A 14,040-nucleotide genomic window follows, 5' to 3' on the forward strand; every position below is an offset into this window, starting at 1 on the left:
ATGTGCCTTAAAAGTTTGTCCGTTTCTGTTTCATGCCCAGAATAGAAAATAGATTTGTCGGAAACTATCTAGCCACTTCTTAGAGTTTATAATGGCTGAAACATTCATGAAATCATTTGTAATTTTGTTATCATTTCGATTCCAACTGACCGCCATTTATCAACTGACCTAGCCAGACTAGTTATAGATAAAGGATAAAAGATAAGGTGCGTTGATCATTCCCTATGGGGATGCGCCTACTCGTTCGACATCAACTCAAACTTCGTTTGAGGTTTATAAACGCATGTACACCCCTTTTCGATGACTTGCGGGGGCTAGCCGATGTGCCAAGTCAGTGTTTCCATCCTGCCAGACAAGGCTAGTGCCAATTTGTCGAGCCCAAAGGGATGAAAGGCTTGGATTGCACTAGGCCGGATTCGAACTCCCGATCGATTGTAGCCACAGCGGAACTTCTTACCGACTACGCTACACCTCCCCACTAGTTATAGATATCTATTTTATTAAAAACACGCTTTTAAAAAACCGTCCTTCAATAAATTACGGAAAACTTGACGGTGCCATAAAGTTTGCTATCTAAGTGTTGGTGGAAGAAGCAGCCAATATCACAACATAAACAACCTTAACTTAACCCTTCGACGACAGCGCAGCTCAACGGTGAGCCGCGCTTTTTTGGTCGCATGGGAAAATGCGGCTCAACGTTGAGCGACACGGTTTCCAACGGTTATTTTCCGTAACTTCCCAATTTTTAAAGTTTTTTGGTTTATTATCTTCGAATAATATCACACACAATATAGGCTTGGAAAAAGGTTCTTGTCTTTTGAAAACAAGAAACAACTTCAAGCGTTAATTGCAAATCACACTTTTTGTGCATTCTTTAGAAACATCCAAAGCAAAATTGGCTTTTTCATCCACTACAAAAAATCCAGGAAAGTTTTTGATCTCAGCGGCATATCTGTAATTAAATTTAGGAGCCTTTCCTTGCTCTGCTTACTCGTTTCTTCGACAGTTACTGAAAACATTTCCTTGTACAAATATAATAAAAATCGACTGATCTGTGACAGCTGTGAGTGATCATATAGATCAAACTGTTGAGAAAATTTCATCATCAATTTCTGCGTCGCTTAACCATTCGTCTCTTCGATCTCACTATTTGATACCGACAATCTCCCATTACTTCTCGAATCAGACTCCTTATCCGCAAGCAGCATTAACGCATCATTGAAGATAGAACCACTTTCTATAGTTTCTTCATCAGATTCATCGAGTAGCCTTTTAAACTATTCTCCAAATCGTCTCAGATTCGTTCATTTTTGGCTGCTAAAACCCAATTAACTGTATGTAAGCAGAATGAATGAGAGTAAAAAAGTCTTATAACAACGCGATTAGCAATAAATACAAGATAAATGATGTAAAAACGCAAAAAAATTGTACACAGGGAAAAAAGTGGTAACCGTGGAACAACGCGGCTCAACGTTGAACCGCGGTTACACGGTATCCAAAAACATGCCTAATCCACGTGCCAGACACGCAAAAACGTGCACTGTCTTCAATGGGTTAATATCTAATATCCCAAAATGAATGAAAAAAATCCTTAGGTCTCCATATAATCGTAAGCAAAATCATACTTATTTTCTTACTTCAGGTAATTTTTGCCTAATTTAACTCTCAGTTCTTCGTCGCTTAAATCATTTTCCACCGCATATTATTATTCACCATATTCTATCATTTTCTACAAGATTTTCCTTTGGAACAACTGTCACCGCAACCACCGACAACAAGCAACATTAAAGCTTTTTTAAAGTTTTCTTTTTAACTTTCCATTCTTTGATCCAACACCACCATTCAATGTTAACAATATTACTAATTATAAAAGGGCAGAAGCTAATTCTTTACTTACACTCTTTGATACATGTTGAGTCGCCATATTTGTCTCAACGCATGGCAAAGATACTCAACACAATCCCAATCCTCCATTAGCGAGAACATAACAGTCAACTGCATGTCGATAAAACTCATAGCTCAAACCTCTGTTACTTTTACCACTGGAAGGAAGTCTACAAAGGTCAATACATTTGTAGCCAGTAATACTTACTCAACTGCAGACAACTTTGATAAAGATTGACACCGTGAGTACCTTTGACACTATGAGTACAGTTGTTCTTCGACTTGACCGAGAGGACGCCAAAATTTCCTTGATTTATCCCGATCGCATGCGAGAATTCCCCAACGGTTTTTCCTTCGCGGGGACACGAACAGCTTCAGGCTTCTTCTCAAAGGAACTGATGAAAAGATCTGACCACTGCGACAACGGTCTTTCTATGGCATGTTCAATATCGTGTGGAACCCAGCTGTTCACGTCCACGATCCAATGACCACGTTTTTCTCCTGCTTTTGAACTGTGCAGGTATCTGAAACATAGGTTAAAGCAGGAAGTACACTGATGCTAAATAGCTGAGCACAGAGCAGGCTGTACCTTGTCTTCTTCACTCATCTTCAACGTTCCTGTATGGTTTTCGTGTCATTTGTTTCCTTCCGTTCATGTCCGAGATGAGGTCGTTCCTCATATTCGTATTTTGTTATTAGCAGACTCAACTGAAGAACAATCTCCCCACATGAATCGCCGAATTCGGCTAGCGCTAGTTCCGCTTGGTTGATGCTAGATGTAATCATGCGGTCAGCAGGGAACACATACGGTGTAGCTGCCAATCATCAACTTTCGCACCCATGCCATTCCATTCATTAGTGATGGTGATGGGGGAGAACGGTCAAGAGGTACGCGTATCCGGGAGGTTAATGGGCGACGTTAATTGCACCGCGCGTCTCCTGATACCGTCATAATCGCTACAGTAGCCTGATTGTTCCCCTTGTGCTACGTCTTCAAAATGGCCCGCCCGCGCCACCCTCCCCTCCCATTTCGCCCCATCTACCGCTCTTACGACGATTTTTTTTTTCGCCGCTCCTACATCTCTTATGATGCGCTTTTAAAATCGAACGGAAAGGAAAGTACCTGGTATTAGATGTTGTTCGAAGGTCTACATAAAGTGTGCTTGTAAGTTAATATAAAAGAAGGAAAAAATGAAATAGGTTTTTATAAGTGATATGCCATTTAGAAATGCGAGTGAAAATGAAATTATCCCGTTTCGACTTGTTAGCTGGAAAACACTCATCCATCTCTGGGAATGCAAGAGATTTTTCAAAAAATGTCTCACTGATCGGTGTTATGTTATCTTCTTTACTTTTTTCGCTTTCTAAGGATTTCTTTTTGCTTATCTAGCTGGGTAAAACTGGCACCCAACGATTAACGAGGCGCGAATAATGCCTGGAAAAACATACACTGTACCTAAAGGTATATCTCGAAGATACAAAGGTCTCTTCTGTTCGCCACTGATACACCTAAGCTGTCATATTGATTTTATGCAGAGAATAAATAGAAATGAAGCGATAAAACGCTGTCGAAAGAACTTTGAAGAATCATAGAAAGTTTCATTATATAAAACTGTATAAATTGTACAAGCAAGTATTGAAATATTTGACATGCGCTCTATATAAACATTATACCTAAGTAAAATTTTGAAAAGATAAAATGTAGAAAGGAGTTTAAAGAATGTATACAAACTAATAAGCGCATAAAGTTGCTGTTATTATAGCTGCTGCAGTTGAAAGTTGAACACGAATTCGCGAATGACATCGTGACAAACACATACTTATGCACTGTTAGTTTATTTAGAAGACTTAGGGCATGAAATGTGTTAAATCATGAGATGTATGGAAATATATGCATGTTATTCTTTTTCCCGGAGCATCTTTTTGAGATAATTTTTACTTGTGTAAAATTACATTGGATAGAAGGATCTACATCTCTTTTATTCCCAATAATATGCGCTTAGTTTACTATATCCGTACATCCGAATTCGCTGCGGCAATTCGTTTTTCACTCCCCCTCCCTTCTAAATTCGCACTATCCACCGCTTAGTCGCGGCGCGAACGTAGCGCGCGGCGTTGATCAGAGAGCAATAGGGAGGCGGGGTGAAGGTGATCTCAGGCGGTCGTGGAGGATATCTAACATGTGGAGCGGCAGCCGTAATTACGCGGAGGAGCGCGGTGCTGAAGGGAGTACAGGAGCGGTCAGCCGGTTTTCACGGGTATCTCTTGTCCCTCACCCGGTGATGGGACTTCACTTCCTTTATAAGTCAATATCTTTGTGAATCTTTATATGAGTTTATATGTATCCCACACAAATCCTATGAAAAGAATGGCAGCGTCTGTACTGGAGCAGAGTCGTGAAGAGCGGTGCTTATCCTTCGGACGTGGTGTTATAGTCGGATCAAAAAGATCAAAACCTGGTACAACGTAAAAGTGTAGCGCTCGAAGTGCGATCGAGGCGGAACCCTCGCCCAACCGTAGCTGCTTACGCAATTGGAGCAGGCTTGTGTCGTTTTGACGGACTATGTTTACAGGCAGTGCTGACAGAGGATGCTAGAACTCGCGACAAATGGCCGATTAATGGATACCATAGCTAATGTTGTCATAACGTGATGCAGGCAGTGGTTGCTGTGATACCAGCAGTTTTTTTTTTACATTCTGGCAACCCTGTGTGGATGAAATCATGATCATGAAATCGTGACTAGTGACATGTTAACGGGAACAGATAAAGGCAGCAGGGAGTCGTTGTAGAAACATTCGACATATGGCGGCATTCTTCCTCCTGGCAAACACACTAATCATAGCGTCAATGAACTTACTTTGAAACAAAGAGGAGGAAAACTGCTTAGTTAGAAAACATGTAGGACAGAAAGGACAGAAAAGTGGCACAAAAGTCTTTAGAACCAATTACTTATTCGTTTTGTAGTATAGCAAGGATCATATGCAAGAATTATTAGCTGCAAAACATATCAGAATATGTATGAAGTTATATGTTACTATGCAACTTATATAGTGAAATACGTCCAAAAACTTTGAGAGCTTCGAACTAAAGAACTACCGCCAATTTTCGTTACTACTGCGGGAGCGTTGAAATCGCAACGATGGCAAAGGTTGGGGATATTCAGTCTTTCGATGTCACTGCATGTTACTGTTCCTGTTTCGATGTACACGAGCGTCTCCAACGACTCGGCTATGCAGGCAGTTCTTGAACTTTTAACTGAACACCAGAGATCAATCAACCAGTATGGCTTTTCCCTGGAGTAGTTGATGGTTGTTCTTAGGCAATGTCTCAAATGCACTGTCTTTAGATGGTCGGGCAACTATTTTGCGCAAGTCAGGGGTCTTGCCTTGGGACAACGGTTGGCGTCAACGCTCGCCATTGCTTTCATGGCTAAAATTGAGGCGCCGATTTGGAAAAGCACGACCTTTATTGCCGATATATCGACGACTGTTTCCTTGTCTGTTCGTCTCAAGCAGAGATGGACAACTGTTTCAAGATTTTAAATGAGCAGTCGGAGTATATAAAGTTAACTCGGGATAAGCCGGAGTAGGATCGTTACCCTTCCTCAACGTCCAAGAGCATATTTCAAACAGAAAGCACAGGACAAAGTGGTACCGCAAACCCAGTAAAGAGAATATCCTAGTTCACTTTCTTTCTGCTCATCCTACGCAAGTTAAAAGGTCGCTACTACGAAATATGTTTCGCACGGCCACCTCCTTTGCAGTGGAAAAGAGGAAAGACGAGAATCTATCGAGCTTGCCAGGAAAATTGCGGTCAGTAACGGCTACACACCTATGCGGTCTATTAGAAAGAGAGCACTAACGTGAAACAAATCTGGTATGGAGAGAGTACCCTTTTGTGTACCGTTTATTTCCGATGAGGTTAGCGCTGCAATCCGGCGGTGTCTGAGGAAAGCTAATCTTGAAGAATCTGTTGCCATCGCGGAGCTCCTCCTAGTAACCTTAGGCAAAGGCTCATTCGCAATCGCCTATGACTGTATTTGCACTATACCGGAGTGCAAAATATGTCCGGATAACAACAAGGGTGATTGCATGAGTTTATGTGTTGTTTATATGATTTCCTGTGTGCAGTGACTGACGAATACATAGAAGAAACAGCTAGACCACTACGTACTCGAATCAAAGAACACCTGGACGGCAAAAGGAAATCACGTGACTCCATTGCATTGGGTGGTCACAGGGTGCGGCGTCATAACGGAGAAGATATTGAAGTTGAGATCACGATTTTGGCGCGCGAACCTAATATTGCGGCGCGCAAAGCTCTGGAGGCTTTTTGGATTTACTCCAAGGACCCAAAGATGAATCGCAAAGAAGAATCCTCTGCATTACGCGGGAACTCGCGCCCTATTTAAAGCTGATATTTGATTGCGCTAGCCACCTCACAATAGGTATCCAGCAGCGGCAGAATAGTCAGCTGATCCTAAGGTACAACATTCTCTTCCATTGGTAGCTGTGAGGCCCAACAATAAACATAGGACTTTCTTTGTGAGGCGGATAGGGCGTTTGATCGAATTTATCACGTTCGATTTCACTCATTCAGGCTCTGAAGAAGGCGATATTGTCAAAACGTTAGCCAGGAATAAAGGATTGTAACAACCTCGTGTCAGGCTCAATTAACAAAATTAATTACTGAAACGCTGAAAACGTTTAGCCGCAATGAAAAGTGTAAACAATCTTCACTGTTGGTTCACACTTATAACCGACAAATTATAGACACATTGTCCGAAAAGATCGATTTTTATTTCATGCCTTCCCTCTTTTTGTTGGTAGCGTTGCAAATCCGCAAGCGAAATGTTAAGGTCTGTCAACCTCTTTCAAACAGTATTATGCAGAAACCGGAAAAGTTTCCACCGTCAAGCAAAGTGACAGGCAGCGCACATTATAAACGAGAAATGCAACCCTGCGTAGTCCAATGTTTTCTAAATTAGACAGCGCTTTGGACATAACAACGGTTCCTCTGGCTCGCCCGAGTTGTCGTGAAGGATTAAAAGCTCATGTTGAAGATACGATAAACGTTATTTGATGAAGCCATATGCGGCCCTTATGACTTCTGTGATTTGATTGTTAGATAGTTGGTAAACTCCGCTTGCACTGGTTCTCAATAAGCGATCGTAAGCAGAAAATCACCAGCATATCCATTTCTCTCCAAACAGGCATTTCTGTGAGCTGTGCAGTTGTCAGCTTGAGCCACGAGTTTCCTTCTTAGTCATAGAGATAGGTTAAGCTTGTAACTGGATATGGATAACAGTCCTGTAACTTGTAGTTCTAACACTGGTTAGCTCAACACTTTACGATCTACTCTCAGCAAGAATGAAGCAAGCAAATGCATTAACCGTTGTCATGTAACCAAAGCCGGAAGGAGAGATTTTCCTAATAGAAGGATATGTAAGGAAGTCCATCCTGAGAAATATTTGTTTCGTCCTCTTGTTTCTATAGTAGTTGTGAAGCCTAGAGTCGTGACAGAAAGCTGCTGCCACCTCCTTGGCCCAATCCTTGGCCGCAAAAAACAACCCTTTTGCATAATCCATTGTAACAAAAAATACACGAAACATGATCACGAATAATATAACAAAACTCCCTCGTCTGGCTAGGTATACGACCGATCATCCTGACATATTCTGACAGTGCTGTTTGAGGTTACCGAATTTACCGAATTCTTATTACATCGTATCACAGTAATACAGCGCTTACTAAACGGACTACACCGCAAAAATCTTGTTAAATTTTACAGGATGGTGTTATTTGAGGTGTTCACTACGGATTTCAGTATCATGGAAGCGTTAGGGAACGAAAGAAATGGTATACCCATCAAGCAACTTTAATAAGCAAAATCTGATAAGCTTACGAAAGATCTAATTCCTATACTACAAATATGATAGTCTACGAAACTTGTTACGACGCAAAAGTGACGGTTCTCTTTTGATCAACAGCAACATTTTGACATTCTGGGTGGGAGTTAATGGCCAAAACCAAAGCAGAAATCAATACTTTCTCGATATCAACATTAAAATATGATTTAAAATGACTTTAGCAAGTATGTACGTACCTCGAAAGCCTCGTGAGAGGACACCTCGGATCCTTCACTGACAATATCAGGATGAAGCTGAGAAGCTGTCCCTGTAACAAATGTTGAAAAAGAAGAGGAAGATTTTAGCGAATGATGGCTTCAGAGATGTCTTACTTGTAGACGGTGGTGAAACCATTCCATATGTGAAAGGTAATGATGTCTCTTCCTTTTCTAAGTTCCTTGCAACGATATCAAGAGGAACTGAAAAAAAGTAAATGAACAAAAGGACAGCAACAAAAAAAAAGGAACGGAAAAAAAACTGAAGTTACTTTTTTGAGTTATGTCCAGGGGTGGGAGATCGCCTTCATGAAATTTATTGCTTACTGGAACATTTGCACCTGAATCGGTATCCATTTTTTCTTCCGCAGTTTCTGCGAATGTTGAAACAGTCGGTGGTATCGGAGTAGAACGCTGCGAGGGTTTAACTCGAGCCATATGCTATAAAGTTGGAACATCTTTGTCTGTGGATATCGTAACCCCTAAAAGCACAGGAATGAAAGCGATTTTCTATTTCTTGTTGTTTAATTCAGATATCCAGCCTCAAGTCGAGTGAAGCATTATGATGTGTCAAAGCTAGAGTTTGAGATTTTCAAGAGTTGAGAACTCCCCACTAGTAAGTAGGAAGTCCAATCATAGCATTTACAAGCATCACGATGAAAACATGCGTCCACATCCACAAAGCGTCTGTGAAAACGAAACGGGCACAAACATTGCCAAATGCTAAACTCATCTAGCAGTTAAGGTAAAAAATACAACCGAACACTGCGCACAAAATTACATGATTCCCCGCTCAAGTTTCATCCTTAATGGAATGGGCAAAAAACACCGCAAACCTCCTTTGTTTTTGTTTCCTATGTGTTTTCATCTTTTTTTTTTTGGTAATAAGGCATGGATGGGATTACGTAGTCTCAAAGAAGTCATTTTCCATTAGTGATATTTTTTGTTTTGCTCCCAGGGCACCTCTACGATCCTATTCTGTTGGGATTTAAGTTCTGTCTCACTTTTTCTGTAATCCAAGATTGGCATCCTCCATGGCCATGGTACCAAGGATTGATATTTTCGCTTATTCGAAAGTTTCTTCTGATTTGAAGGTATCTCCTCAAAGATTTCAATTTGCGAAAATTGAATCCCTACTCTTTTTTGTATACCTGTGCATAATTAGCGTTCTTCTAAGATGGATTTTAGAATTGTAAAGTGATTCAGATCATATCAAACGATGATCATGCACAACTAAAGAAAAAATAGGACAGGCACTGAAACCCTACAAACTGAGATCTTACAGGCATCCTATGACCAAGAGAAACGTTAAAACTAGTGCAGGAAGACTTCATTAGGAATATTTGATCCTGGGACCGCGCATACAAGTCTGATTGTTACCTGCAAGTGGTGGTCGTGCCTTCACTAAACACAATCAAGCACTTGAGTATACGCATTGGGGACGTACGAGCTATATAATATGGACTGCTATATGGCAAAAGCTTCTCATAGATTGCAAAAAGGTACTGTCGTCGGTCGAATGCCCCAGGGAAACATGGAATCTCTGCCAGCAAACATTCGCCTCGTAACATTGAACTGCCGGTCGCTGTCAAGTGAACTCCAACAAACCGCTCTATCCATACTTCTGCGATATCTGCAATCACCGTTTGCTATATTGCAGGAAACACGCATCAGAGATCACCCTCTCATCAGTATCCACAATTACACTATCTACTGCGGTGATGCTGATGAAAGGAAAGTAGTAGGCTGCGCAATAGCTTTTAGAAACGACTATAACAACCTGGTGGAGGAGTTTGAATCAACGCAGTCGAGATGCGCCTTGTACGATTGCGGAATCGCAGAGGACTCAAACTCTGGATCGTAAGTGCTCACGGAGACCGCAGTGGACCACAACAAGGACGCGTTTTATGATGAACTCAATACGTTGATATCCAAGATGAACTCAATATGACGATACAATCCGATGTGCTTGGAAAATGGTTCTATCCCATGGAGCAGACATCGGACAACGGAAATCGTCTGATAGACCTTTGCGAGCAGACGAATCTCATCACTGCATCCACGTTTAAGAGGAACCATCGATGCCATCAGCTTACTTGGCAAGGGACAACCCCATTAACGCCAGAAGAGCAGCGAAAGCGGAAGATGCCGACTCTTAAGCTTCAGCTCGATTACGTTCTGACGAAGAACATTCCTCAGTCAGATATCCGAAGATCTAGAGCTGTCTGGGACATCGCATTCGATTCCGACCACCGCCCAGTTTTTCTCAGCTTTATGGTACGGTTCCAGAAAAAGTATTGGGGAACTCAACATCAACCGAAGCTTGACTTGACAGGTCTCAAAAACGAGGAATGCAGAAAGAAGTTCCACCAACGAGTGTCGATCAATATTGGATTACGGATCAGGAAGAGAGTACACGACGCTGACTATTTCACTAAATGTATTCAGGACGCTGCAAAGAAAACGTCCCCGGTTTTAGCACCGAGGAAGAAGTTCTCCTTTGCATCTGCGGGGACAATATCCACGTACAATTCTGCATGTGTTGTCCGCACTACTGGTGGCTTCAGCCAGTAGAAGCGTCTGAGAAGGAGGTTGCGTCGTCAGCTGAAACGTGATCGTGAGAATGAATGGACATCAAGAGCGAAGGAGTTTGAGAAGGTGTGGGAGGACAAGAACCCGAGAAAAGCTTATACTCTGCTAACGCAACATAACGGCAAGATGAAAAGGTGTCCGCTTGTTCTGAACACTGCCAACGGAGTCGCTGTTGTGGAAACAACCCTCCCCATCTGGAGGGAACATTTTAACACTTCGCCGAACCGACAAGCGTCGTTAGTCCCTGAACTCGTGCACGCCCAACGACAGAAATACACCATGGTCAGCGAAGAGCCACCGATGGAGTCGGCGTTCTGTTCTGTATTCAAAAAATGAAGAACTGGAAATCTGGCGGAGATGGAATTAGTGCAGAAATGCTCGAATCCTTCATCATCCTTCTGGGATTCGTGAGGTGACGAAGATCATCTGTTCATTATGGATTGACGAAATGACTCGTGGAGACGCGTTGTTATAATTCCTCTCCACAAGAAGTTATCCAGTACGGAACCCAAGAACTACCGAGGACTACCTTTGCATCGTGTAATGTACAAGTTCTTAGAACGGATCATCCTGGGTCAGTTAATCAAACATCGCGAAGAAACCACCCGCGACGAACAAGCCGGCTTTCGCCCTGGTCGATCGACAATTGATTAGATGTTTATTGTGACGAATGATGGAAATGTGGCAGTGGTATTCGAAGCCTCTACAGTTGACTTTTTTGGATTTTGAAGCAGCTTTCGACTCTCCCCACCGAGGTCGTCGTCTCAATGCGCTTCGCGCCGATAGAGTTCCAGGAAAATTTGTACGCATAATAAACGACATGAATAGGAGAGCAACTGTTGCGGTCTGAACACCAGTTGGATGTACTACATAGTTCCAATTGAAAACTGGAGTTAGACATGGGGATCTGGCGGGACCCTTTCTACTCAACTTTGCCGTCGATGACATAATGCGAAGAACAGGTGAGCAGGGTCCCGCCGATGTCATTTTAGCATCTTCTGCACGTCCCTTGGTTGATCTCGAGTACGCCGGCGATGTAATAATGTTCGCTTCTAGCAACGCGAAGTTCCAACATGCTGTTAACCTTGCATCAAAATTAGCTGCAGCCTACGGACTGCGACACCACCCTGATAGAAGCAAGCACATGCGGGCTTCTCGAGACCTTCAACGGGAATCAGGAGGGACGTACAACCTATCGAACTCGTGGATGAGTTCTGTTATTTGGGCTGTATGCTGAAAAACGATGGCAGCTGCGAGAGATATTCAACAAAGATGCGCTAAAGCTAATTCGGCATTCAACTCATTGACCAAGTGCCTGTGGTCGACCGCCATCGCCAACGAAGTGAAGCTACAAAGCTATCTGTCCGCAATTCTCCATATCATCATGTGCGGATCGGAGACTTCGGCAGCGTCGTCGACGGTGATGGGAAAATTTGACTACATGGAGAGAAAGATACTTAGACGACTGCTAGGCCACTTTCGGCTGATGGTGTGCCATAACGAAGAACATTACTCTGAACTGGACATGGTGCCGGCGGATGACGTCGACATCAACAAACGTCAACATCTTGCCCGGGCTTCTGAAGAAGTCACGGAAAACCGTCTTCGCTTCTTTGGTCACGTTATCAGGATACCGTTTGATCATCTTGTCCAAGTTGTCCTGAAGATGCTTTCAGATTCTAATTTGAAAAGACCCCCCCGATCGCAAAAGAAGGTACTGGATGGAGGTGGTAAAGAAAGATCTGAGCACACTTGGCGTTGACAGGTAGTTGGAATAGCGGCGCCCATTTCGTGTCAATCCCTCACAATACGTCTCACGTTCGCTGTGTGCTCGTAGGCTTTAAGGAAGACACACCTAAACAAGAATTTGTTCAACCGATTTCTCCACAAGAATCTTCACATGTAACAAAAACTCAACAATGCCTCACTTTAGACTCGCTCAAGAGACGGCCATTAATTAATTTCTAGCGAGTGTAGAGTGAGGCATTGTTGAGTTTTTGTTGCATGTTCACATGCTTGTGAAGAAATCTAATGAAGAAATTCTTGTTTAGGTGTGTCTTCCTCGAAGCACGCAGTCAACGTAAAAGTAATCAGATCATAGATTATCAAGACAACCAATATGATTGACAATACCTGCATGCGAGAGGAAGAGAGCTGTTCCAAAATAATAATGGCCAAACTTGACTCAAGTCGGTTTAAAGGTGTGTCTATTAAAAAAATCAGTGAGATGAGCGCGTATCGCCTATCATTATTTTCAGGCCAACTCTAATGTTAGAAAATTGTGTGAACATTTAACAGCAAAATCATATGAGATTTCCTTAGATCACCAAGAAATCATTAAGTTTGAAAGGTTTTTTTTTTCCTATCTAACGTAGAACGTTCATAGTGCACTACACATGTGACCAATGCGAGTTACCGGCAAATCACAATAGAAATCTATTCATTAGCTACTGTCATATGAAGCGCAGTACTCTCCGGCCAACACAAATTTCCACCGACACTCAATGTTGGGCATGACCTCAAGCTCTAGCTTTAACTGACCCATCACATGAACTGCTAAAGTACTGCTGAAAGCTGCAGGTTTGCATCGTGCACCGCACAGGGAGAATTTCGAGTTGGTACGCGTGATTGCAAGACAACTTTTATGTGACAGGAAGAAGAGACATGTGTAATAGTAAATAATTTCCGATTATCTGCTCCGGGACGACGAGCTATCAACCCTTCAACAATTATCCGTGGGACTAGAGCCTACCACGTTTCCCGCGAGATTTTTATCGCTCACAGCAGTATCAAAGAGTTTCTTGACACCAGAGATGTGCGCGTCTAGCACGGCACCATTAGAAAGAACGAGCTTACATGGGTCATCTAAGCTCACACAGAAAAGGACTAAGGTGGCGATCTTTCGTACTACGTATAAGGCGCGTATTTTGATTATTACCTGATTTGAGAAAGATTTTACAACCCACTGAAATCAGAGAAAGCCACAAAGTGCATTCTAAGTATCATTTTATCCATCATCCAAGGACACATTTCACTTCGATTGATGGTGGAATAATATTAACACCGATGACGGTTTCGTAGAAAATGTTCACGACTGTACGAGGAAGGCCGCTAGAATCAACTAGAGGACCTCTGCAACGACATGTTCATTTTTTCGCAGATTATAAGAGCGGGTATCAAGAAGATCAGAGCAGAAGTCATTATTACTATTCCATTTGGAAGGTGGCCAACACGGCCCCATGATTGGCGAACTTCCGGCAGAAATACAACATGCCCTTTCCCACCTCTGCAGTTTCGACTGAGACTTTCGAATTCGTTTAAAACTCCCGGCCGTCCTCGTATAGTTGTGAAAATGTTCTATGAACCATCATCGATGTTACCCATTCCAAATTAATATTATTCCTAAAAACCAACAATCGAAGTAAAAAGTTCCCACTCGA

General features: G+C 42.4%; 1 protein-coding gene across 2 annotated transcripts in view; it reads right to left on the reverse strand.

Moving 5' to 3' along the window:
• Positions 1-14,040, reverse strand: part of RB195_023091 (uncharacterized protein) — a gene marked incomplete at both ends in the record, with an annotated part of 71,035 nt that overhangs the window by 43,324 nt on the left and 13,671 nt on the right. For both annotated transcript variants that reach the window (XM_064210407.1, XM_064210408.1), the window contains 3 exons: positions 7,991-8,061; positions 8,126-8,212; positions 8,281-8,449. In XM_064210407.1, the coding sequence (XP_064066288.1) occupies positions 7,991-8,061; positions 8,126-8,212; positions 8,281-8,449 (327 nt within the window). The remainder of the gene's footprint in view (positions 1-7,990; positions 8,062-8,125; positions 8,213-8,280; positions 8,450-14,040) is intronic.

The sequence above is a fragment of the Necator americanus genome, chromosome X (assembly GCF_031761385.1).
Source record: "Necator americanus strain Aroian chromosome X, whole genome shotgun sequence".
Taxonomy (NCBI): domain Eukaryota; kingdom Metazoa; phylum Nematoda; class Chromadorea; order Rhabditida; family Ancylostomatidae; genus Necator; species Necator americanus.